Source organism: Indicator indicator, chromosome 15, assembly GCF_027791375.1.
Source record: "Indicator indicator isolate 239-I01 chromosome 15, UM_Iind_1.1, whole genome shotgun sequence".
Taxonomy (NCBI): Eukaryota; Metazoa; Chordata; class Aves; order Piciformes; family Indicatoridae; genus Indicator; species Indicator indicator.
In genome coordinates, this window is record NC_072024.1 from 16,867,959 (window position 1) to 16,893,485 (window position 25,527).

The following is a 25,527-nucleotide window of genomic DNA, read 5'->3' on the forward strand; positions in this document are numbered from 1 at the left end:
TTGCTTTTTCACCTTGCTTGAATCTTGTTTATTGGGAATACTGCTGCAAAGGACAAGGTTGAATTCTGTTATCACTTGTTCTGTTTGGCCTTCCTCCTCATTTGTTTTCAGTTTCTTTTCCACAGCCAGTGTGCAAACAATTTGTCCATTGCAAGGGTCCTTAGAGCTTACCTCCACCCTAGCTGGTGGTACTTTTTCACTAGAGGAGGTGAGTTGAATATTAATTAGTAGCCGTGTTCTTCCTGCTCAACATTTCCAGTGGATGACTTCTTGCTCTCTTCTGTACTTCCCCTCAAACTTTCTGCAGCTCTATCCCAGTATTGCCAAAATTGTAATTTCAAACTCTGTTTGACATGCACAGAAGCTTGACAGGCTTCATGATGCTGGCCTACTGAGGACTAAATAGAAATGTCCCTTACTATTGACTTAGTGTATCTCATCATCCAGTCGCTTCTTTATGTAGCTTCTTGTTTAATCCAAAGCAAGAAGCTGCAGGAATTTGGCCATTGGTGCTTGTGGGCAGCACCTAGCACAAAGAAGATGCAGGACTGGAACTTCTTAACCCCTAGGGAATAGTTATAGAAGGTCATTTGTATCCTTCTACAGGAAGAGGAATAAGGTGGTCCTTTAGAAGGTTACTGCATCCCACAAGTTCTGGTTGCATGGGAAATAAGCTTAATTTTTTACCCTACAACTGGCACAGAAGAATAAGCAATAGGTGCTTTTGGACTCTTTTAATGCAAACAGTAAGCTTAAAGGGCAGGGTTGGGAGGGGTAGGGATAAATCTGAGGAAAAACACAAATTCTTAAGTGTTCAACTCTGTACCTATTGTCCAGGACTGCATCAGAAATCTGTTGCATCTCTGTGGTGCTCAGCTGGAACAAATAGGAGTTAGACTGTGTCTAATCGCTGGCAAGTGTAGCTTTTTGGTTTGTGAGTTTATATTAAATTGGGAGAGTATTTGGCAAACTATTGTTTGTATGTTGCTATAGCAAACCTGTTCTATCTAGGAAGAGTGCTCGGAGTGTATGTAACAAAAATACTTTTTACTAAATTTATGTCAACAAATCTGTGGAGGATGTTTTGTCTATAGACTTGTTTGTTCCCTTCCTTTTAATTTATAAAGGCACATTCAGTCTTTGATATCATTTTCTATTTTGGGAGGAATATGTTCTGTTCAGCTTGGGCTTTTTCCCTTTAGAATGCCATGACTCTAGAGTCAGTTCATTGCCTGTTTTGGTATAATTTGTGCTAAATTTTGTCTAAATACACTGAAATATTTAGACTGATAAAAGTAATTCTGTGAAGAATTGCTCTTTTCCGGTATTCCTCATTGTGCTTGTGCCTGAACATTTTGTCTTAATAGTTTTTTCTGGGCTCCCAACTCTGACTGGTTTATTACTCAAGAGTGCAGCTTCTAGGTCCTCATCTGGGTTATCTTTGAGCAGTATTCACCACTGTGTAGCTTTCTGGCTAGTGTGTGTTTCTGCCCTTTCTTACTGCTTAATTGTCTTTTATTTTTGCACTTTTTTTTTAAGAGAATCTCCATTTCTGAGAGTGTGTTTGGAGAACTGAACTGCTGGGGAAGATGGGTGGAAGTAGAAGGCAGAAGCAGGCTTTGTTTCAGCTGATTGAGGGCAGTGTCTTTAGTGTGAATTATCTGCACTATTTACTGCTGTGAGAATTGACCAAGCTTAGTCACACTGGTGACTCTGCATGCATTTTCAAAACTACTGCTACTAGGTGATGTTTGGCAGGTTCTCTTGAGTGAGACCTTGTGCTGGTTGGGGGCCAGACAGATCGTCTCTTGCCCCGAAAGGGACAAAAGAATGAGACTCACACAAACGGATTGGAGAGTGATGGAAAGTTTAAATGGAAAAGCAATTGGTGAAGCTACAGAGAATTACAAACTAGAAAGCATAGTGACAAAGAGTATCCCAAAGCGTACAGAGACCGTTACATAATTCCCAAAGCTTCCCAATCCTTCCCTTCTTCCCACCTGAGGGTAAACCCAAACCCCCCAGGGCTCTTTCTTCCCCCTCCCACTGCTAGGCAAGTCTCAGGCTGGCCAGGTCTGAGACTGCCCCCCCTCCATTCTCCTCCTGGCATTAGGCCTAGACAGGCCTAAGAGGCCTTGAGGATACTCCCTCAGCATTACCTGATAAGAGAGAACCTTTCCCATAGGAGCAGAGAGGGAAGAAAGAGGAAGAGAATGACTCTGCAGATGGATTTATAGGGCACAGGAATTATGGGTAGAAATACGTCGTTTCCTGTGTCCACCCCTCTGGGTGGGCACCCAGGACACCAGAGGTGTATCTCGTGCGGCAGTGGCAGGGGGGACCCAGCCTAAACTGCCACAGACCTTGTTATAAGAAGGCCTCAAAACCTTTTGAAACCATGGCAGGTGAAATGATAATGTGGAAATACCTTCATGTGTTTTAAGGAAGCTAAAGCTGGGAGAGGCCACACCAGGACTCTAGTATTGCCAGTATAACCTGTGCCAGCAGGTTTGAAAGCACACAGGACTGTGAGACACAGCTTACAGTAAGGGTTGGATACTTACTCCTGATGCAATCTTTGGGTGTTTGTCTGCATTCAGCATTTATAATGATGAGTTCACTTTCCCAAAGGAGAGAAAGAAGGGAAATCAGAAACAATCTGTTTTGGATGTGAGATTTCCACGTGATGACCATGGGATAGATGTAAACTCTTAATAGAAGAGTCTGGCTTTGCAACTTGATAAAGGGTGAGGAGAAGCTTTGTACTTCTGAGAGAGATGGTCTTACTTGAAAGAGGGTAACTGGGTAACTCCACTTCTGTCAGGAGTTGTATGTTTATGTGGCAGAGTTCTCTGTGGTGTGGGGGGTTGGTTTGTTTTTTTGTCTATTAGTAGTTCAGCTTGCTTTTACCAGCAAATCTGGCCATAGGCGGCCTCTAGAAATGTTCATTCATGCCTCTGCCCGTTTCAGCTTGGGCAAAAGCTCAGGCTTAGGGCAGTTGCAGAGGAACGTGTTCAGTAGTTGACATAAAACTTCACTCTCTGTATTCTCAGCTGTTTATTCTGAGCAGAACAGTTTGTCTGTTGTGCCTGTGCTTGAGCACACATAACAACTCACTAGCTCTGTTTAACTGTATCTCAGTGTGCCTGCCTCATTGTTCCCATGTCTACCCTTCTGTGTATTTCCTGAAAGGCTGGAAATGTATTAAGAGAGATGCAAGTGGTGGGATGCATGTTTTTACTCAAGCACTGCTTTTAGTAGTCAACATAATTTAAAATGTCTCAGAGCAAAAGCAGTGATTCTGTTTTTGCTTCTGATACTTTTGGATGTCCCCCCTGTGTTGACCTTGTTTTGCTAGTTGGTATTCAAAGAGAGTATGCCTCAGGTAGCCTTGGCTTTTTTTTTTTCTTTCTGTGCTGAAAACTTTGTGGCACTCCTAACTGCCAAGTCTCAGATAAAATGAGTAATTGGATTCAGCTCTGAATACTGAATCTTATGCCTTCAGTTACTCTACTTGTACAGATTTCTTCCCTTTAAAAATACTTGGCCAAATTAATTGAGGCAGATTGATTGATTGCTTTGGTTCATACTTGGTCAAGCATATTTTGAAGTTATGTCCTGGTGGGGTAAACAAGAGATGTAAGCCTTGGCTCTTATGCAGGGAGCAGTTTGTATGCAATATCCTAGAAATACATAGGAGAGCATGGGATGACTGTAAAAACAACCACCACCACCAAACAAACAAACAAAACCCTAGCAAAAATAACTTGAACAAAAGCAACAAAACCAACCCTCAAAAAAAACCCCTGACCAACCAAACTTGCCCCTTGCCCTTTTGCTTTGTGATATACTGATTTTTTTTTTTTCTTTCCCCCCACTCCTTGCCCATAGCCCTACCTGTTGGCTATTTTTATCATAAGTCCTGTGTTTTGTGCTGTCCCTTAGTGACAGCTACACGTTTCCAAAGAAATGCTGTTAGGAAAGCATGTGCAGAGAAGATCCTGTTCACCATGGTGAACCTGGTGCATGCAGCGCTCCATGAAATTTGCTACCTTTTGGTGTCAATGTCTTGAAGATTTTGGGTAATATTTGAAGTTCTGCCCCCTAGAGTTCCATGACTGAGTGAAAATACTGGCTTAGTGCTGTCCTCTTTCATGATTCTAGTATTCATAGTGTGGGGAAGAGCTTAGAAAATGTTCTGAGGGCTTGGTGATTGAAACCTGAAAGATGGATTCATCACTCATTAATTTTGGTTTTAAAAAAAACTTACATATTTTTATGAACCATGGTTTAGGATTCCTGAATTCTTAGAATTGTCAGCATTGGGGATATTTTAAATCACAATCTTTCTCAATGTGCCTTTTGCTACTGCTGTGTGTATTTGTGTGTTTAAAACTCCTATCCATCAGGTGGCTCACTGAGGGCTGATTTTCACAAAGCTCAACAACTTCACTGCTTTTAGTAAATGAACAGGAGTTGTAGAAATATCTAATTTTAAATGGAAGAGAGAGTGAGAGGGAACAAGGCAAAGCCTGAAGCTGTAGAACTTGCTTTGTTCCTGCCCCTTAATGCCATGGGTGCTGAAAAGTGGGTGCCTTAAGCTGGGGGCAGAAATGTGGGGAATATGAAATTTGCTGGCACTTACTGTGTTAGTTGTGACCTGCTTACCTGGCAGAGAATTTTAAATTTTGCCTTTAGGTTGCTGATGTTGAATGAGAAATGCCTTGTAAAGCTGCAATGATTGGAGGTTTAGAATGCTTTGCTTCTTCTCATTTTTATTATTTTATTATTTAACCCATCTTCTCAATCTCTTTGCAGGGGCCAGCTACCTGTGTAGCGTTTTCCAGAACTGGAGACTTATTTGCCTCTGGAGGTTCTGATGAACAGGTATCTGACTAATTTATTTGATAGGTTTGTGCCTTGCTAGTGTTTTCTTGACATCTTACTGCTTTCAAAGAGGAAACAAACATTAAAAATAGTGAGAGAGATTAAACATAGACTTTTCTTGCTGAGGAAACACTTCAGATGGATTATGTGAGAATGGGTATGTACAACAGAGGAACCGTTACCCTGAGCATGGCCCTTGTTATATTCTTTTCTGAGGCATCTGCTGCTGGGGAGTTTAAAAGTGTATGAATGGCTGCGTTGAGATACCTTGAATGTCACAGGCTGTGCTGATGAATCGTCTCCTGATCTGGCACTGGCTAGTTCTGAGGCACAAGCATTAAAGATAAGGCAAGCAGGCAGGTATGCTTCCCCTGAATACCCTTCCAAGCTCTACTGGTCTGCAGGGCTCTGTATTTCATATTCCTTGATGCTCTCCTCCTCCTACAGACTTTGTCTCGTCTGAGATGCTCTATCTAAGCTGTCTCCAGTGACCAAGAACAGGTGGTTTTGAGTATGATTGGAGATGAATATAGGCAGCAAGCCTCTTCATTAATGGGGGTCTGGTGCAAAGCTGTGCTACTGCACAGATCTTGGGGTCAAAATTGGACTTTGCTGACCTTTATGTACACCAAGAGCCAGGATGTTTTGTACTTCTGGTAAAGGGCTTTTATGGATGAAGCAGTTGGGGCAGGAGGGGGGGATCTCTTCCATTTCCTTTAATTCTGTGCTATAATCCAGACACATGTTTCCTTAAAAGATGCTGGGTGTTGTTTTCTGTTATCAGTGGGGCAATGCAACAGTGTCCCAGTATGTGGAGACCATGCTGAAGTGACTTGCTGTGTTCTTGCTGTAATGTATATTTTTAGGTGAATACTGTCAAGGAGGAAACCAATCCTAGGGCTGTAGCTTCTGACAACTTTCATAAGCTGCTGCATTTTAAGTCTATATTGTAGACTTGCTGAGGTAGCTGCTATATCTTGTTATCCTCACTCAAGAACACTTTTTGTTTAAGGCTTCAAGCAGACTGATTTGAAGAGGTGCATCCATTTTTTTTGTCTTATAAAATTGGAGTCACTACATTGAGGTTTGCTCTTAATGCTTGTCTAATGCAAGTAATAAATAAGCCTTTTGGCTGTTACTTTCTTCTCCGTAGAAGTCCCAATGTGGCTGGAAGCTGCAGTTCTATCACAATTCATTGCTCCTTATTTCAATAGAAAACTTCAATTTTATTTTTCTGTTTCTAGCCATAGCCTGGAAAGGTGCTTTGTAAAGGTACATTTATGGCATGGGGTCTTAACTGACTGTTGTAGTTGAAGGTTGTGTGTTTCTGTGCACGTGTGTTGGGAAGGGTGGCTGTTGGCTTTCCTGTATGTAGCTCCCATGAAAGAACTGCCTCCCCCTCAGATTTGTGTATGAAAATGCAGGTAGTGCTTCCTTTTGTGTATGGAAACTTTAATATGTAATGCATGGATGCATGAAAAAGAGCATTGGTCTTACATTGCCAGTTGTGTACGTGTAAGAAGTTTTTTCAGCAGAAGGGATCTTGCTGAACACTAGCTTTTTGAATCCAAGAGAACGATGGGAAGTAATAACCAAGAACATCTCTACAAGTCAAAAAGCATTTTTCTATGTGGTAATTTAGGCATGTAGCCTGTTTAAGGAAACATTTCTTAATTACTGAACTGCAGACAGGCTTGTTGAGTGAGCCTGCTGGAAGCAGGAGGGGCCAATTTGCACCCTGTGCTGCAGATATGCTTGTTTTAGCATAGTGTGAGTTGTCCTGCTGATGATATGGGCAGACTTGAGCCCAAAGTAGTATCCATTGTTCTGTCACCAGACCTCACTGAGCTGTGTTCCATAGCTCTTCCTCCCTAGTGCCCATCTTTGCTGAAGTAGTACGTTTGTAGCTGTGAAGAGACAATCCATACAACAGAGGAGCATCGCTTTTTAGTTACACAATACAGTGAGCTCATTGGTTAACTGTGCAAGTATGAAAGCAAAATGCTTCTATTTCATATGAAGCAAGGATGGAAATGTGTAAGCAAAGATTGAACACTGGTATTTCTGATACCCATGGTGAGTTCTCTGGATACTTAGTCTTTCAGACTTCTGAAGTGATTGATTGTTGTTAAACCTTTTTTAGACTTTTCAGAGCCACTGCTGAGGATTTTAGTCCATGCTCTTGATAGGTTGAAGTGGTTTATGTGTTAGAGGCCTCTCTTCTGAAATAAATACTGCATTATGGAGAGAAGATACCTGTAAGTGGGATTTCAGTTTGGCATTCAGCTAAAAAAATAGCTTAAGATCTCCAGTGCTAGTTGGAAAATACTAACTTTTTCCTGTCAACAACACTCCTGATAAACCAGTGACTAGTTGTTTAGGATGTGGCTGATAAGTGCTATAATGCTGATCTTGGTACTTTAAAACACTTGTGGTTTGAGTGGTGTATTCTGCAGGTGACTTTGAATTTCTCTAGGTTCCTCTAGTTTCGTAATGTTCCTGACACAAAGAATGTTGGAAGAGGTCACTTGTTGAAAACTGTTATGCTATGTCTATTCAGTAGCATGTTTATACAAATAACATCCTTAATTTAATCAATGGCACAGCTTTCTTAGGTAAACTTGGTGTGCATCTGCTTACTCCTCTCTGATGTGTTGACAAAATTGACCTTTAAGCAAATGTAGATGGAAAATTTTTACTAAAGATAACTTTCTTCTGCAGGTGATGGTGTGGAAGACTAACTTTGATGCAGTAGATGTGCTGAAAACACAGAAGATTGGCACTAGTGTGGGTGGGGCCTGTCACACTCTGGTAGGTCAGCCTTCAAAAATCATGTAGAGTTCTTTTTCAGTACTTTCTGCAACTTGAAAACATGTGACTTTCAGGCAGTTGAACTATAGAGCCATCTTTCCTTGTTACTGATTTGAGCTGCAAGATGTCTGGTTTTAACCAACCTCGTATTGCTGGTGTTGTTTAACTGTACTTGCTTTAAAAGGAAATTGAATATAAAGGTTTGAAGGGAAATCTAGTGTGTGTGTATGCATACATGCATCTTTTTATTAGCAGCCTGTGTTTAAGAATGTGTGGTAGGCTTGGATGATGGCCCACAAAAAACAGATGTAAGAGCTGAGTTCAATGTTGTTAGCTGATACTGATCAGTTAGGTAGAGTTAGTCATGAAAATGGATATTGTTCATGAGATCTTTTCACTGATGGTCAGCAAAGACAGAAGAATTATCTGTGCACAGGCTTCACACATAAGAAATGGATGACACTATGTTGAAGCTTCTTTCCCAAATACTTGGAGATATTAGTTCATGTGTGTTCCCTGAACCATGCATTGAGACATCTGAGTTCTGACTGTATCTAATGGATGAATCCACCAACTGAGTACTTCAGTGTGATGTGCTGATGTTGTGGCTGTTACAAAAGTAGCCTTTGCTACTGCTCACACCAGTAATGATTTTTGCACGCGTGATGCTTCGCTTAAATCGCTCTCTTTGGTCTCATCAGTCTTTACCTACAGGATTCTGAGATGTTGTTACAGTGGATGTTTTCTGGTACCTCTTGTTCAACATGAGCTATAAGCTAGAAACCAGTTTGAGAACCAGGGTTTTTTTTTTTTTTTTGCATATGTGTCACTGGCTCAGTTGAAGGGTGAGCTTCTAGCCAACATCTGTGGCACTGTCTTTAGTCTTACATCTTTACTGGGCAACTAAACTTACACTGTTTGTTAAATATATATTTAATAATATTTCAGTCATATTAAATAAAATTACTAAACAAATATGGTTCTGGTGATATTGGAGGTGTTGAAATAGCTGTGGTGTTTTGTAATTGATAAATCTGAGTCTGCAGCTCTAAACCTGATGTCCTACTAAACGGAGTGCTCTAAAGAAAGCAAACAAAAAACTAGAGCACGTTAGTGCTTGGTGACTTGGAGAGGATGGTAGGAAGCAATTACGGAAGGAAGGAGGAAGTGAAAGTATTAATCCTTGTCTGGTTTTAGCTAAAACTTGCATTCTTCCTTTTTTTCCTCTCCTGTGTTCTGAAAGTTATGCAGGCTTTGAAAGCAGCAGTCCATTGACTTCTTTGTTTATTAGCCTGTTGAACTGGATGAACTTTGAATTCTAACTGCTTTAAGTGAAGACATTGTCTGGTATAATTCTGAGCTGAAATACAGCAGATACAAGGAAAGCCTTTATAGTAAAAAACACCGCCCCCCAAAAAAAAACCAACCAACCAAAAAAAAAAAAAACACACCAACAAAAAAAAACCAAACAAACCCAACCAAACCAAAACATTTTCGGTTTGTAACATTCCAAGGAATAGCTTAAATGGTGTAGACAAGGTACCTGCTAATGGGAGATTATGGTAAGTTTACCCCTACCTGTACTGCTGTTATTACCAGAGCACATTGTCCAGTAGCAATTTAAGGAAAGGAAGGAAATTCCTGAGCTCTTACAGAACTTTGTTCTTCATTATAAAACCTCTTAAGATGTGTGTTGAAAGAAGATGTTGAACAACACCCTTGAACAGTGACTAACCACCCTGAATACCTGTCCCTCCAACAAAACTTTTGCAAAACCTCTAAGAGATGCTCCTGCAACCAACTGTTTGTGTGGTGCTCACAGGCAAATCTGTGTCCTGTGGTGTTGATTGACAAGGGCTTGATCCACTCATGCTCTGAGCCTATGGGAAACTGGGCGTTGCAAATTCTGAGGTCTGACATACAGCACCTGGTCCAAACCAGTTTTTACAGAGAGCAAAGTGAATCCATGCTAGTGATCTAGAAGAGAGACACTTTGGTTTGGGGACCTAAATTCCCTCAAAGGAGTGGTATTGTGAACTGCCACCCCAAAGCAGCCTTTGTTTTGGGTGTGCAGTGTGGGAACTGATGATCCTAGCAGCAATGCCTGAATATATAAAGAGTTGGAAGGTTGCTCTGTTACATGCAACTTACAGAAGACCAAACTGAGGGATAGTCAGTGGGATTCTTCCTTGCTGTTTATTCCTTTTGGTCTGAATAGTACAAACGCTGCTTCCACTAGATCTGCCAAATTGGCTGTGAGCAAGAGATTTGTAAATGAAGCTTTTGTCCTACCAGTAGAGTTATCCATGGCTAAAATGCAGAGGTGATGGTGGCTTCAGTCAAGATCAGGGGTGCTAGTTGGCACAGGTAAGAAGAGCATCTTAGTCAGCCAAGCCTGATGCACTTCAAGTGTGTCTTCTCTTCTATGCAGTTAAGAATGTTGTTTTACCTCGGAAATGTGATGCAGGTCTGCCCTGCTGTAAAGGGGTGGAGTTACAATTCTTGTCTCATGTCAGTCTGACTGGGACTGCCAAAGCCAATGTAGTCTGAATGTTTTGAGTGCTATCAGCTGTATCGTGGCTGCCTGCTAGAAGAACAATCATGTCGTGTGCCAGAGCTTAAATCTGGTCTCTACTTCTGAGCTCATGAAAATTCAGGAGAACAATGCAAAATATTAGTGCTCAATATCCTTGTATGTTAGCTTGTTAGGGCTCCAGCACTTTAATCCTAAAGCAGTTCCCTCTCTAACTTTAGCAGTTGTAAGAACGAACAATGTAGTTTGAGAGCTGGTTTAAAATACCACAGGTTAAGTTTAAATTTAGAATTGATGCAAAATTTTTCTTTGCTGTTAAAAAGAAACTTATCTCTGAAAATGGTTTGGTTTGTTATTTGAAGTAGACCTGATCATGGAAATCTTGGCTCTGTAATAACTTGCCCATTCATGGCAGTTTACTCTTTTCTGTCAAGTGAATTTCCTGACTTTTCTCTTTCAGATATGTATTATGCCAGGCACTTCAAGAGTGCTATCACTGCTACAATTTAGTGCAAGAGCTAAATTTTGCTGTATATTCAGTTCCTTCTTTTTTTGCCTTTTAATAATGAAGTACTTATTTTTATGGATTTTTGTAGTTGATCTGTTACTTTTCCCCTCCAAAATCAGACCTGAAGCTGTCACTTGTCTCTTGATTTCATGCCAATGTCACCTTTTCCTGCAATGAAAAGTAAATCTACTTCATTTTTGTCCACTGCTGCTAGGGTATTTGAGCTCTGCTTCTAGCAGAAAAATACTGTGATTTTTGCAGACATTTTGGGGGTGTAACTACATTTAAAACAAGCATGTAGGTTGTAATGTGGGTTTGGTACCACTAAAACACATGAACACTATTCTTGATGCATCATGAATCTGTTTTCACCCTTTAGTAAAGTCAGAATATTTTTGCAATGAGAGCTTATGCTCCCCTGTGTGGTGTGTAATTGTCTCTTAAGTGGTGTGAGAACACAAATGCTAACCAAAACAGTGGCTGTGTGAAACCACTCTTTAGTATCTGTCTCTTATGGGGAGAGTCAGGCTCACATACAAGTGCCTCAACACAGACATCAAAACTAGTTTGTCATCAAGATGAACAGAAAGAAAAAATAATCCTAACTAACCTGTGGGATAAAAGAGGCATGAAATATTGTCAAGGTGAGCTTGAAAAGAAACTTCCTCTAAAACAATGTTCAATTTCATAGCTAGTGGGAAGCTAGAGCCTTTAGAAGATAGATGATGGTTTCTCAGGCTGTTGGTTAAAGTTCATTATGAATCAGGGTGGTGTGCAACAACAGGCTTGAACTTCAAAGTGGCTCTGCCCATCTGCTTGTGTTTTCTGTAAATATGTGAGACCTTGGAGATGTAACTTTCTTTGGAAGTGAAGCTGCTCCATACAAGGAAGAATGCAAATGATGAGCAGGAGTTGCAGTCATGACTGTGGTGTAAAAGCACGGAAAGGGAAGTGTGATAAAGAAAATACTAAAGCTGTCAGAAATATTTATAAATATCTTATTGCAGATGTGAGACTTGAAATGTTAAATCAGAGTTACAGTCGTTCTGAAATAAATACTCTTAAATCATAAGCTAATGGTTATTGCTCTTGAGTGTTGCATAATTGCCTTGAAGACTGAAGTTAAGGGCAAGCCAAGGACTCGTGATGCAAATTGTATGAAACTGATGGGAAGAAATGAAGTTTTATAGTCCTGTGTCGTGATCCTATAAGGATCTATATTTGCTTTGATCTAGAATCTAAAGAGTAGGAGTAAATCTATGCTTTAAGCTGTTAATCCTGAGTGGTGAGGATTTAAAGGAAAGTCAGAAAGAGAAGTATGGATTTTCTGTGTGTTTTTTGTAAAGAGGGGCTCCAAGGCTTGTCCTGAGGTCAGTAACAAGCATAAAGACCTATCTATATGGAGAGTTGTATAGGATTAGATCTCGGGACATGTTCGTGGGTCTGGTATTGTAAAAACATGCATCATACAATTTGTTCAGAGGGCAGATGATGTTTTATTTCTGGGGTTTGGTGGCATTTTTGTTTGTTTTTTTCAAATACAAGGAAAGCTTCGTGCATGTGGTTACAGCTGACGTGAGTCGACAAGAACACTTGTTTCATTATGTGACAGATTTGCTGCTATTGTTGACTAATTCCAAGAAGACTATGTATGGTCAAGTGTTAGGAGAAAATGCTGGACAGTTGATGTCACATGGAGAGTTAGCAAATGCCTGGGTGTTTAGATAGACTGGCAGTTATGAATAAAAGCATCATAGGGTAAGCTATGGTGGTAAGCAGGATTTTATTCACTATTGTGGAAAATAAGCAATATTCCTTGATACAAAAATTCCTTGCTCCAATTTAAACAAACCTTCTCTAGGCACGTTGTAACTAGTCAAAATATTACTTAGTGAAGGAGGATGCTCATGAGGAGACTTTATTCTAAGCCTCTGCATATCACTTACTAAAGAAAGATGCTTTAACACTTGTTTGTGTTGCAGTATGTTGGAAGCAAAGCTATCTTGAATAGGGGGAGTGGGAGCTTAGCTGTCCAAAAGGCAGTGAAATGCACAATTTCTGAGGGCTCTGTGTAGCCTCAAACCGAGGGTATTCTGGTGAGAGAGGCAGTAGGTACAGCAGAACATAAGCATGCAGGTGAAAGAGTTTTTCTTGCTGCTTCAGCTGTGAATTCATATGTAACTCAAACATATGAAGTTTAATTCTCAGGTCTAGGCAGGACTCTAAGACACCTGCTTATGTGAGTGGATGTGCAGGCAGAGTCAAAGCAGATAATCCCTTGGCAGGGCAATCTAGGAGACATGTAGAGGTGCAGGGTTGTCCTCTGTCACTCCCTTGCCAAGAAGTCTTTCTGACAGATACTTAAAATGTCTTTAGGCTCCTTTGAAGTTAAATGGTACTCAGCTGTGGAGCTACCAAGTTTGAAAGCTGAACTCATAGCAGACTTCACAAAGTGAAGTTTGGGAAGAGCAGCACTTCAGCAAAAAGGACTGTTAAAAAAAAATGAGTAGCCTGTGACTCTTCAAATGCATCTTCTGGTTAAGACAGGTACTTTAGGTCTCTTTCTCCAGGCATTAGACTATACTTGCTTTGGAAAAATTGCCATTGAAGAAATTGTTCTGTTGAATACAATTGGAGACTAATTCCAAAAAAACATGATCCTGATGATAAAGCTGTCTGAGGCCTGTGACTGAATTTCCAAAGCTGACTCCACCTCCCTCCTTTGCTGGTTCTGTTTTGTTTGGTGACCTTGAGTGCCTCCTGTCTCAGCCATGGTTTCCATGCTGACCACAGCAGTTCATTCTGTCAGCCACTTGTTCCTTGTCTAAATAAATTCCTTCTGAGTTATGTATGTGCCAGATGTGCCTTTTCTCTTTTTGACCTTTTGGCTTCCAAATTGGTAACTATCTCTAATTCTGGTATCCATTCATACTCGTGGATACTTTTGTATGTTTTTTTTCTTTTCCCTTGCTGTGAAATCTCCCAGGAACCAGCTCTGTTGCACAGAGCTGCAACTCTTCACAATTGGATGTGAATGTCTGTTGTCATTTGCACCTCCTCCACCCCCTTCTATTTATTTATTTTTAAGTGCTGTGAGGGAAGACTCCTGTATTCAACAGCAGGGGATCCAACCTTCAGCCTCCAGGAAAAATGTGGTCTGCAAAATGATTATTTTTCCTGATCCACTTGTCACCTTGTTTTTCTGAGGATGTGTTCCCATCCCAGGAAGGTTTTGCCTGGTATATGAGTTACCTTCCTCTTGGAATAGGTAGGTGGATTATTTATTTAAAAGAACAACAGTGTGATGAATTCTCAAGGTGTTTCCACTGCTCTCTGCCCTGCTTGATAGAGGTGGGAAGGAGTCTTACTATGACGATCACAGGATGCTCAGGAGCTCCTAACCCACATCCTTCACAAGCAGTGCAGTTGCAGGTGGTTACCCATAGCTACCTGACTTTCACTGTCCTTTCATTGAAGGAAGCTTGTTCATGTATTGTAATGTAAGCTTGCAATAGCTTGCAAAGAGACAGTGGCTCAACGGAAACAGTAAAAGCTTTCTTCTCTGTCCTTTGTCATGTGGACAAAGCTGGATCTCTAATTTGGCTTCTGCCTGAAGAGGCTGTGCTTGTAAACCTTGTGAGAGCCAGGAGGACATCATTTTCTTTCATCATTTATATCCTTCTTTTCACAAGAGCAGCTAGTAGTTCTTTCTGTGTAAGAAGTACTCCCTTGGTGTCTTTACTTATCTTGCTGGAAACCAGAGGCTTACAGTGGGATGAACTCTGACTCCCAGAGGTAGCAGACACTTAATTGACTAAGGGATCTGTTGCAGTAAGCAAGCTTGGCTAGTTGAGAATGCTTGTTTGATCTTCTCTTGTGTGGCTCAGCATCTTCAGACTCTGAGAAAACAATTCTTACTGTCAGTAAGGTCAGTAGGAACTCTGGGTAATGTGGGCCAGAAAGAGCACACTGCCCATTCATTTGTAAACACATCTTCTTGTTGATGTAAGAGACAAAAACTGTGGTCTTGCATTGTGTGTTTGCAGGTCCATCTGAACTTCACCCTGGTGCAAATAACCTGGTTCCAGCCCAGAACATCAGGCAGGAAGGGATCAGTGTTGCATCATCTGTTTTGTGGGTAGCCCCCAGGGGGGTAACCTCCTGGTTTTTCATTATTGAAAAGGCTGGATCCAAGTGAGATCTAGAGTCTGGCTTCAATTCACTGGAGAATAAGGTCTAGTTACAATACCAGATTTCTTCATCTTGGGAAGCCCAAGTTTGTCTGAGCAGAACTTGATAGCTCTATCAGTTGGCTCTGTGCTTTGTGGAGCTTTGCTGCAAATTGTTCCTGTTTTCTGCATTTTAATTTCACTGTGAGGCTGCATCAGAGCAAAATAAATGGTCTGTCATTCCACCAAATGAGTATCTACCTCACAAGCAGCTAATAGTAGAGCTTCTTTCTGGAATATATCCCAGGAAGCCTCTGCTAATGGCCAGCCCTCTAATACTCTTCCAGGTTGGTGGTGTTTGGATTTTGTTGTTGTTGTTGGCTGTGTGAAGCTGAATTTTTCACAAGCTTAATGGGTTTTGTCCCTGTGTTGTTGCTCATTTCCTGAAACTCTCTGCTTTGCTTTTCTCTTGATGTAGTCAATGCAAGGAAAGAAGAGTGTGTGTGATAAACAGATGAAAGCTTGTGCTCTCTAATTTTGTGCCTTAACAATTTTTTATGCGTTGTTTCTGATCTTGATGAAGGACCTGAGAGAGAGGAAGAGGCTGCCCTCAGATTGGCTTTCCAAGAGGCTCTGAATGACTGCAACAGCTTTGCCTGTTAGTGGATGGGAGCAGCTGTGCTGCTGCAACTGTTTTCCCTTGTGTTCTGTTTGACAAGACTTTTTAGCAGAAATAAGAGGATCAGCTTTTAATTTCTGTCATTTTACAGTGAATAGATTTGTTCTTTATGGCACTGGAACAATAAGGCAAGTCCTGACAAGTCATTATTGGTCAGAGTAAAAATTGCCTTTTAAGTTTATCATCTGAGGCTAATTAATGTAAATTCACCCATTTAGGTTGCTGCTGTATGTGGCCTGTTTTAATGCTTGAGTCATAATTCAAAGAAAAGAGAGGTAGGCAAGATTTATATAAATTTTTTTCTAAGCTGCTATTGTGTCAGCTTTGAGATAAAGATAAACTTTCAAAGCTTGAGCTAAGATGTCAGACTTTTCTGCTGCAATCCAAACTTTAAGCAAGAGTAATGACAAATGGGGATGTTATAAGGTGTGTGTGGCTGCATAGGCTTACATGTGTGTATCTAACATGCATTATCATGTGCATGCTGAGGTCTGTTACTGTGTATGTTACACAGCATATACATACCTGTCTCATTAGGGGCAAATGATTCTGGTGAAGAAAATGAGCTGCAAGCTGGTTTTCACACTTCAGAACATCACTGTGTAGTATCTTGCCTTGGAGACTGGTTTTGGTGTAAAAAAAAAAAAAAAAAAACCAACCCTGTAGCTGGATAACACAAGGCTGAGGATAAACACTTGTTTCAGTGTTTAGCTGTTTTTTCTTGGGAATTTTTCCCAGGAGCAACCTTGCATGGGCCTGGGGAGCAGTTGTTTCAATCCTTGAGGAAATTTCTTACCAGTGGTTCTTGTATTTAGTGTTTTGTTCCTATAATGGCTCATTTCTACACAACTTCCTTTGGGTTTCCAGTGCTGTTACTCTCTAGGAGCAGTGTTAGGATAGCCAACTGAATATCACCTGGGTAACAGAGCTTAATTGTTCCTTACTAAATTCTGGAAGACCTCTTCATGCTTCTTAAAACACTAGAATTGTTAAGAGAGAATTGGTTAAGGCAGATAAAATGCCTAAGCAAATTAGGAAAAAAAGCCTGAAGTGTTGAAGGCTGCCATTAGTTCTTCCTTCTCAATAAATGCAGCCCTGCTTTATGATTTTTTTTTTTTTTAAAGACAGCTATTAGGCATTGTTTGACCTGTCCATGCACTTTTTCACTGAGCTTTCAGTGTCTTTTTCCCGTTTTGACTCATCACAGAAATAACATTTGTGCTTTTGAAAATGTTACACATACAAAACTTCCCCTTTCTTCCATGTTTGTGGACAGCTTTTTAGCTATTTAAAATATAACTCGAATTAGAAAGGAGCTGACTACTGAAGGCTACTACTTACTACTTTCCTTAGTTAGACTGAATAAATGTAGTGCATTAATTACTAATCATTTGGAAATCACAGCTTTATTAAGAGTTGTGTTGCTTACTGGGTTTGGGTTGTGGTAATCCCCTTTACCAAAGTTAATCAGGAACTGTGACTTCTATTCCTTCCAGTACCAGATACACCCCTCCTTGGAAGTCAATGCAGGGGGTCTACTTGCTTTCAACATATTGGGGTTTTTTTGTGATCTTTGCTTTATACAAAGAGCCTGATGTCAGCTGGCACACAACCAGCTGATGCTGTGGTATGCATCGTGGTGCTCAGTACAAACCAGGTTAAAGGTATGGAGAGCAGTGTAGCTTGGAGAGTTTTAGCTGTCTGCACAGATGATCATTACCTGAAGTTACCTTGAAAATCGTGACAGTAATGCCTGTTGTGATTTCAAAGTTATACTTGCAGAGTACAGAGGTAAGTTAAGTCTATCAGCAGACACTGAGCCAAAGACACATGGGAAGAGAACAGCTTTTCTCTTCTGGCAGGCAGGAGCAGGGTTGAGGATCTGCTCTTGGCTGGAGATTGCCACAGCATCACCTGCACAGACAGGATGCTAGTATTTCTGTAAGGAAATACAAATTTCAGTCCAATTGCAGCCTGTTATATGTGGACAGGCTGGTTTCATCCACGTTTAAGTAGCTGGCCATTAGCTATTACCCTGTTCCTTTCCTTTCTGGCACCTTGGTCAGCAGAGCTGGATGGTGTGATGCTGCTTCACTTCAAACACACAAACCTTACTCCATCTGCCTGTGTCTGCCAGTGGCTCATTTAGGCTTTGGCACAAGACCTTGGTATTTAAAGGGGTTTGGGATGTACCTATTAACTTTTATTTCTTCGTGGGATTATCACAGACTTAATGTTTATTGCTTATGGCAATACATGGGCATTGCTGTAGAGGTGTCAAGTTTTCATGTCTTCATTTTCAATAGCACCACTAGGGAGAAGGGGTCTCTGTGAATTATTTCTGTCCTCTTCCATATCTAACCCAACATACCTTTTGATGTGAAACAAAAATGAAAAGGAAGTTATGTTCTTTTCAGCTCCCTTCTTTGTTTCTTCCCTTCTTCCCCTTCTCTTATTCCAGCTTGAATTCCAAAATAAATTGTTTCACTAAGTGAATTTAAGTTGTGTCCTATTTCTAGTTGCTATTCTATGCTGGTCTCAGAGTACTGCAAGTCCTGAAGTATATGAATGCTCCAGCAACTTCAGTGCTGCCATAGAGGAGGAATGCTTTTCTAGCCTAGGGAATGTGTTTGTGCTTGAAGAGGTAGGTTCTGTCAATGATATTTTGTATGTAGTAGGGAGAAATAAAATTACCTTTCAGTTTCAGAGAGTCTTCCAGTCTAGCTAGCGCTGAATACTCCATCTGGCCTGCCTGTGGAGTTTACCTTGAAGCTGATATGCTTCCACTGGATGTCACTATTGCTCTCTGAAAGTACAAAGTATCACTTTACCTGAGGTGAAAATGACTCTTTAAAACAGACGACTTTTAGTGTTTTCCTCTCTTTTAGATTAGTGGAATTGAGATCTGAATAAACAGTGTACACGACCTTCAGGAGTTTTCTGCTCCTCTGTTTCTGGGGGAGGTTTTAGCTAAGATAGTAAATTTCATTGCACTTAATGAATTTGAATGCATTGGATGTCTGTACTGAATTGAAACACTGGATGTATGTGTTGCTTAAAGGGAATACTGTCTTTCCAGATACTTAAATTCAGTTAACTGTAGTCTCTTTAAAAAAAAGCCCAAACAAAAAAACAATCAACCAACCCCAAAACAGACACTATGGAAATTGATTTTTTTTTTTTTTTTTAGGGACTTAAAGGTGAAGGTAAGCCTAGCTCCCCTGCATCTTTCCAGTGGAAAGAGGTGAAGAGAAGCAAAAAGAATTATTTAATCTGGATTAAATCATAAGAATCCTACTTATTAATAAGTCTCAAGTCCAGGTAAATGCTTATCTTGCCAATATAGCTTCTAAATATCACTTATTTAGACAACAAACCAGCATATTTTTCTCTTTTTTTTTTTTTTTTTAAGTTGTCCCTTGGTTTACTATGGATATGTGTGTTGTGTAGCTAATACTTGCCCTCCATCCCCTGGTTCAGCACTATGGTTGCTGGCCAGAATGCTGTTTAGCCAAAACAGTTTTTGTAGGAGGCTCAGTAAGAAACCTCTGGAATGAAGGCTGATTAGTTTTCCCCTTCCCCCAAGTAGTTGCACTGTGCTGTCTTTAAGTGGCTGCTATAAATAAATCACTTCTGTTTTCCCTTTGTCACTGAGAGCTGTATTGTATTCTGAAACTGCTCATCTATTCTTCCTTTAATGCTCAGCTGCTTCTTGCCATGCTCTGGCACTTAATGTGCAGATGCTGTAAGCAGAGGTTTGGTGGCGAATACGTGGGTTTGGTTGTGCTGGATAAACTGCACACTTCAGCTCTCACTGAAGTAAGTGAAACCTCTGCAGCAGTGTCATTGGTGCCTGTCCCCAGGATTCAGCTGGGCTTACCTTGCAGGTGAGTCAGGTTGAAGCATGGGTGTCTGTAATTGTGATGCTCACAAGCACCCAGGCTGCCACAAAGCCCATGCATATTTCGGGGCTCTTTCTGTATTTTTGCAAAGTTCTTTGCAATCTGTTAGAATTGAAATCACTAGTGGCTGGCTCACCACAAGATACAGATTGCCATAAGGTTAATGGTAGTTTGATCTGTGAGGGTTTTCTTGGTCATTCTTATGAACAGTAGGAGGGAGGTGATTTAATCCTCTTTTACAAAAAATGGAAAATAATTCAGTCTGTGGCAATTCAGTTCTTCCTCACTAAGGTGCACATTTCCTTTCAGATGTACTAGCCATTAGGTAGTGGTAAGTGCAAGCTGTAGCCTGGCTGTTAAAGGAAAGTTTCCAAGTATTTCCCTCTTTTGTTAAGATGTAAAGGGCAAAGCTCCCCCTGAAGCAATGATGCTTACTGCTGTCAGCTTTGGAAGCTGTACAGAGGATTCAGTAGCAGCAGCTTTACTGCCTTCCTAACTCAGCTTCAGATGGTGTCACTGCTGTGTTTGAACTAGACTCAAGTCCGGGTGGGTGCTTAGGGCAGACAGCCTGTCTCTGAGCATTGCAGTCTCTATCCTTTTTTTAATGAAGAAGAGTGAGTTTGAGCTTATCATGTTGTTTGGCAGCTTTTTAAAATGAATGTCAAACAGAATTCTGGATGCCATTTAGATTTAGGCTACTTGTAAAATGTCCCAACATCTGCCTTGTGAAGTCCTGGCTGTCCTTGACTGCACAAAATTGAGACTTGGGCATGAAAACCCCAAAAGTATTAAAAAAACCAACCCCAAATCACAAATAAAACAAACAATCACCCTGGTTCTCTTTGGTTCCATGGTATGAGGGCCATGGGATCGTTGCTGCCCTCTGTTCACAAGGGTTGTGTTAGCTGGTAGCAGAGAAACCTGCTTTGAGAAGTGCCAATACAAAAACACCTACTTGGGCTCCTCAGCCTCTCAAAAAATTGAATTGTAATGAATCTCATGAATCAGATCCTGCCAGGTACAAATGCTGTGCTTCAGCCTGGGAAAAGGAAAGGGCTTAGTCTTTGAGATGCAGCATGCATCTCTGCCTTGGCTGAATTGGCTGATCCTTTGCTGCTGTCCTGCTCTGTGCAGCATGGGCTGCATTTACAGTGTGCAGCACTGCTGTCTGATTTAGCTGAGAATTTGCAGGCAATTCTCAGTGAGCTCCATGTTGTGCTGAACATGCCTGTGCTGGGCAAATCCAGGCTTAACCCTTCCTGAACACTGGGTATAGGGTTCCTCTTTGAGAAGCCTATCTGGTTGTGTCCCAGACTTCAGACTGCAGTTTGATGCCACCAGGATGGGTAGGATGAATAAGAAGCTAGGCTTCAGTTTCTCTGCCTATTTGTGGGCAGCAGTTCAAAGTGCTGTCTGTAGGTGTGGGTGTTGGGTACTTTGGTTTTTGCACCTGCTGTGGCAGGGTAGACTGGGCAGAATGTGCTTGTGCCCTCCAACTGAATATTCAGAGTTGAAAGTTGAAAGCCTCCCTTTTGGAAGTCATGCTTGATGATACATTGACATAGTTTTTGTTTGGTGGCTGAATGTGTCCCTGATTTAGATGGGTGAACCATCTTAGAATTTCATTGCTGAAGGAACTATCTTAGAAATTCATTGCTGAAGGAACCTGTAGCTGGTGATCTTCTAGATGATGCCTGGTAAGGAACTGTTTAGGAGTCTGTGGTGGTTGGAGTAGGGCAGTATTGTCGTGCTTCTGTTTTTAAATGTAGTTATACTTCTGTTCCTGGGGTTGTTGCCACCATTCAGAGTGCCTTCAGGAGCCCACATGATCTTTGTGAAGGTGGCTTGCTTGGCTTTTCATGAGGGTAGTACATAGCCTGTAAGCTGATCAGCAGAATGCAGCATCTGTGACAAAGAGCTTCTGCTGCCCCTGGCTTCAGCTTGCTGTGATTGAGGGACCACCAGAAGCATCAGGTGTGGGACATCTTTGCAGTATTGCCCTTAGAAAGATGCCAGACTCTGAAGCTTTGTGGACTGTGGCAAAGAAAATACCAACTTGAGTTCAGCACAGCAGCTTTTTATGAGCAGCTGTCTGACATATGCTATAAAGATAGAGGGAGAGAATATGTTGGTACAGTCATTTTTCTGCTTCTGTGAGTCAGCTTGTTCTAATGGGTTTTGAAGTGGATAGCTCATCATCATTTGGGGTTTTTAAGTGCAGGTTGTATGCAGTGTTAGCTTGCTCAAATTTCTGCTGTGCCATGATTGACTGGCCTAAAGTTATATCATCAAAATAGGATAGTTAGCCTTAAAATAACAAGAAAACATGGCTTTTAGTGCTCATTACCCATTGAAAACTGGTGTTTGGGGGTTTGGGGTTTTTTGTTTTTACTTTTGAATTTAAACAGCAAATAGCAGTTCTGTAAGGCTGGCTTTCCCTCATCTCTGCAAGAACATATTTTAGTTGATTGAATCAATGCATCACTGACCAACATGTGGCTCTTGGGCTACCTGCAGCACAGGAGCAGCTGGAGTGTGGCTCCCATGCAGAGGCTGTGCAGTGTGATCCAGAGCATGGGCTGTGTTGGCATAGGGCCTGCAGATAATCCAAATTATCCAAGCAAGTGGGAGGAAGCAAATTAGCGGAGTCTGGTGTGGCTGGTACCACCTGACACAAAGCTGCTTCCCAAGCCTGCAGTGCAGCTCAGTGATCCCTGTGGAGCAGTTGTTTTATCTGTCCTTTAAACCTTTCCCTTTATTTCCTGCTCCTTATGCAAAACTGGTCTTGTGATGCTTGGCTGTTTGAGGATTGCTTGGTTGTCAGGACCTGGAAGAGTGGTTGGCCCTCACTAGCAGGTTTAATGGACAGTGGGAAGCTGTCCTCCTGTCAAAGCCTACTCTTGCTGTGTCTTGTTCCTCCCCACCCCTCAATCTCCAGCTTCCTATGTAGTCACATTTTTGGGATTTGCTCTGTTTATTGCTTGTTTTGCCTAACTGCAGGGCTGGACTTCAGCCTTGGGAGCCTTTCTGTGGCTTAAGTCAGTGACTTCCAGCAGTGCAAAGGTTTGTTATATATACAAAAACATATATTTATGTATGTGTATTTATATCTGTATGTGTGGGTATATATCTTCAATATGAACTAAACAGTTTGGGGGTTAAAGTTTTATGTGAGCTGGTCTAGGATCTCCTTGAAACTTAGTTGCACATCTCATACACCTGGCATCAAATAGAGATGAGCAGGTGAATTGGTACAGTGCTGGTGAAGAATGCATTCATTGTGGTGGGGATGAGAGAAAAGAGAGAAACACTCTTCATTCCTTGCTTAGAAAAAGTACATGGGGGAGAACTTTGAAAACATTTTTTTAGACTCTCAGAGTTTCTTGCTGCTTTGTCAATTTGCAAACTTCAGTCGTAGATGTGAGTAATAAGTGCATGGGATGGAGCCTGCACCAGGCATCAGGCCATGGAGAGCTAAGTTTTGAGTACTGAGATCTTGGCTTTAGATTTAAGTCTTGTCTGTTAGTGTAAATTGAGAAGCTTATGTCTGCAATTGCTTAATCAGTTGGCTACCTTGTTTAGTTAAATAAACTCTGAACTACTTTTACTGGCAGTAATGCCGATAAATAATGCAAATAATCTTTGTTCTGGAAGAAAGATACCATTTTGAAAGAAAAGGAAAGAAGAATTAGTTCTCTAGTAGAGATCTGTTTGTGCTTTTAAAACTTAATTTATTCTGAATGAAATATTCAAGCTTGCATAACTAAAACAGTTTAAATTGAAATATCAAAGTATACTTGTTCTTAACCTTACTGAGGAGGGAAAACCAGTTCCAGATATAAACAAAATTAAAATTGCTTAATCAAAACTGCCTTTCTTAATGTGTATTGGAACTTCTTGCTTCTGCTGAACGTAGCTGCAGTACAGTGTTCTTGCCTTCATTCCACTACCAAATGCAGAATCAAAGAATGGCTTAGGTTGGAAAGGGACCTCAGCGATTGTCTACTCCAACTTCTCTGCCACGGGCAGGGATGCCTCTCAATTCAACTTGGCTGCTCAAGGCCTCATCCAGCCTGGCCTTGAACACCTCCAGAGAGGAGGCATCCACAACCTCCCTGGACAACCTATTTCAGAGTCCAACCGCCCTTGTACTGAAGAACTTTTTCTGAAGATCCAGTCTAAACCTACTCTCCCTCAGCTTAAAAAACATGGAGAGAGGCTTTTACTTTAATAATTGTACTTCTCAGTTCTTAAATTTTAGGTATCATGTTTCCATGAGGCTCCAGTGAGTCTTTATTTACCTGTACAGTCCCTGCCTCTGTCTCACATGAGCGCTCAAAGCTCTTTGCACAGAGAAAATGTGAACCTTGCGGGATTGCTTCATGATTGGTATCTAAGGTTTGCTTTTCCTGATGGTTTAAAACCCAAACCTAAGCAAACTAAACAAACAACAAAAACCAACCTTTCCCAAACAAACAAAAACTAAACAAAAAAACAGCCCAAAACTAAACCACCAGGAAAAACAATAAAAATCCCTCCACCTGAGGAAGCCAGACAAGTCTGCAGCAGCTTCTCGTTTTCCAGCTAATGCAAGAACAGACAATTCCTGTTCTCCTTTGCCTGTTGTTAATAGCACAAACTGTCCCAGCATAAACTGTTCTTCACTGTTCACCTGCCCTGAAACCGAAACCCTTGTCCTATTGTTTCCATCACAGTAATAGATGATGTCTATTTATTTTTCTAGCAATCAGAAACGGATCGTGGTGTTCATCTTAAGGAAACAAAAACTCAGGATTCCGCTGGGAGCCACGAGCAACAAGAGAACTGTCTCGCGAATACTTTGGAGCTTCTTAAGGAACAACTGCTTATTCTGACCCAGGTATGGTTTGCTCCCTAATTTTGCAATGAAAAAGGTACTTCTGACTGGAAGAATTTGGAATGTTTTGCAATACTTTCGTAGAATCAGTGCAGCTACTTCAAAACTTCTGCATTTTAATAGTTTTTTTGATAAATCTCTTTGAAATCTGCCCTTTTCTTCTGGTCATCTTACCTCTATCAGTTCCCTCACCCTGACTTTCAGCTCTTCCCCCAGTTCCTTTATGCTGTAGTGTAGCAGAGCACAACTTGAGCCAGCTCTGGTATCCTGTGCTATTAGCCAAGGTTTATCTGAGGTGATTCTCAGAGGGGTTGGCAGTAGGACTCTGTTTTGGTGAATAATCTGTCTCTCTTCCCTCCCTCACTATGCTGCAGTCTATAGGTAAACTCTGTTCAGATCCTGCTCCTTTCCCCCACCCAACTTTCACCTACACAGTCCAATTTCTGCAGTGTTCTCCACCCGTCAACAAGTCTGGGCTCTTCTGTGCTTTATCTCTGAAACATGCTTCTCACCCACAGCTAGTGAACAGCTAATGCCTCGCTGAAGCATTAACATACAATCCTTCTTCAGTCACTAAGCAGTGTTTGAAAAGTACCAGCCATTAATGGTGATCATCACATTGTGTGTTTACTTCAGAATTTGGGGAGGGAGCTGTTTTTGTTTAACTCAATAGGTGCTTATTGCTCCTCTGTAGGAATTCCATTTCTGAGTGTTGTCTGGGGCTGCACTGCAGCATTTTTGAGGTATGTGAGAAGCAGGGGGAAAGCATGCAACCGTAAACACTGATCTCCTGTAGATGAGGCTGTGGCTGTGGGATGGAAAGATCTGTGGGAGAGTTTTTCTGTGAGTTTGAGTGTTTCTGAGAAGAACAAGCAGGTCTTGAACACTTGGTATTTAATGTACTGACTACTAGTTTGTGTTACCTCTCTGCTCTTGAGAAGTATTTGGCAAAAACAGTAAGATAATGAATTGGAGGGCACATCAGGGGATTGAAGTAGGACCAATACAGGGATTAAAAAACATTCCAAGACTACAGACAGTTAAAATGGTGTAGGATGAAACCCAAAAAGTGTTTAAGTTCATTTGGCAGAAGTGCAAGAAAGCACTTTCCTGTGATCTTTAAAACATGGAGCACCAGAGTGAAGGGGATAAAACTTGTATG

At 41.1% G+C, this 25,527-nt stretch overlaps 1 protein-coding gene across 1 annotated transcript in view; it reads left to right on the forward strand.

Moving 5' to 3' along the window:
- POC1A (POC1 centriolar protein A) overlaps positions 1–25,527 on the forward strand; it is a 50,900-nt gene that overhangs the window by 14,093 nt on the left and 11,280 nt on the right. Inside the window, 3 exon segments of the mRNA XM_054387339.1 lie at positions 4,819–4,887; positions 7,609–7,698; positions 24,234–24,368. Of these exon segments, the coding sequence (XP_054243314.1) occupies positions 4,819–4,887; positions 7,609–7,698; positions 24,234–24,368 (294 nt within the window).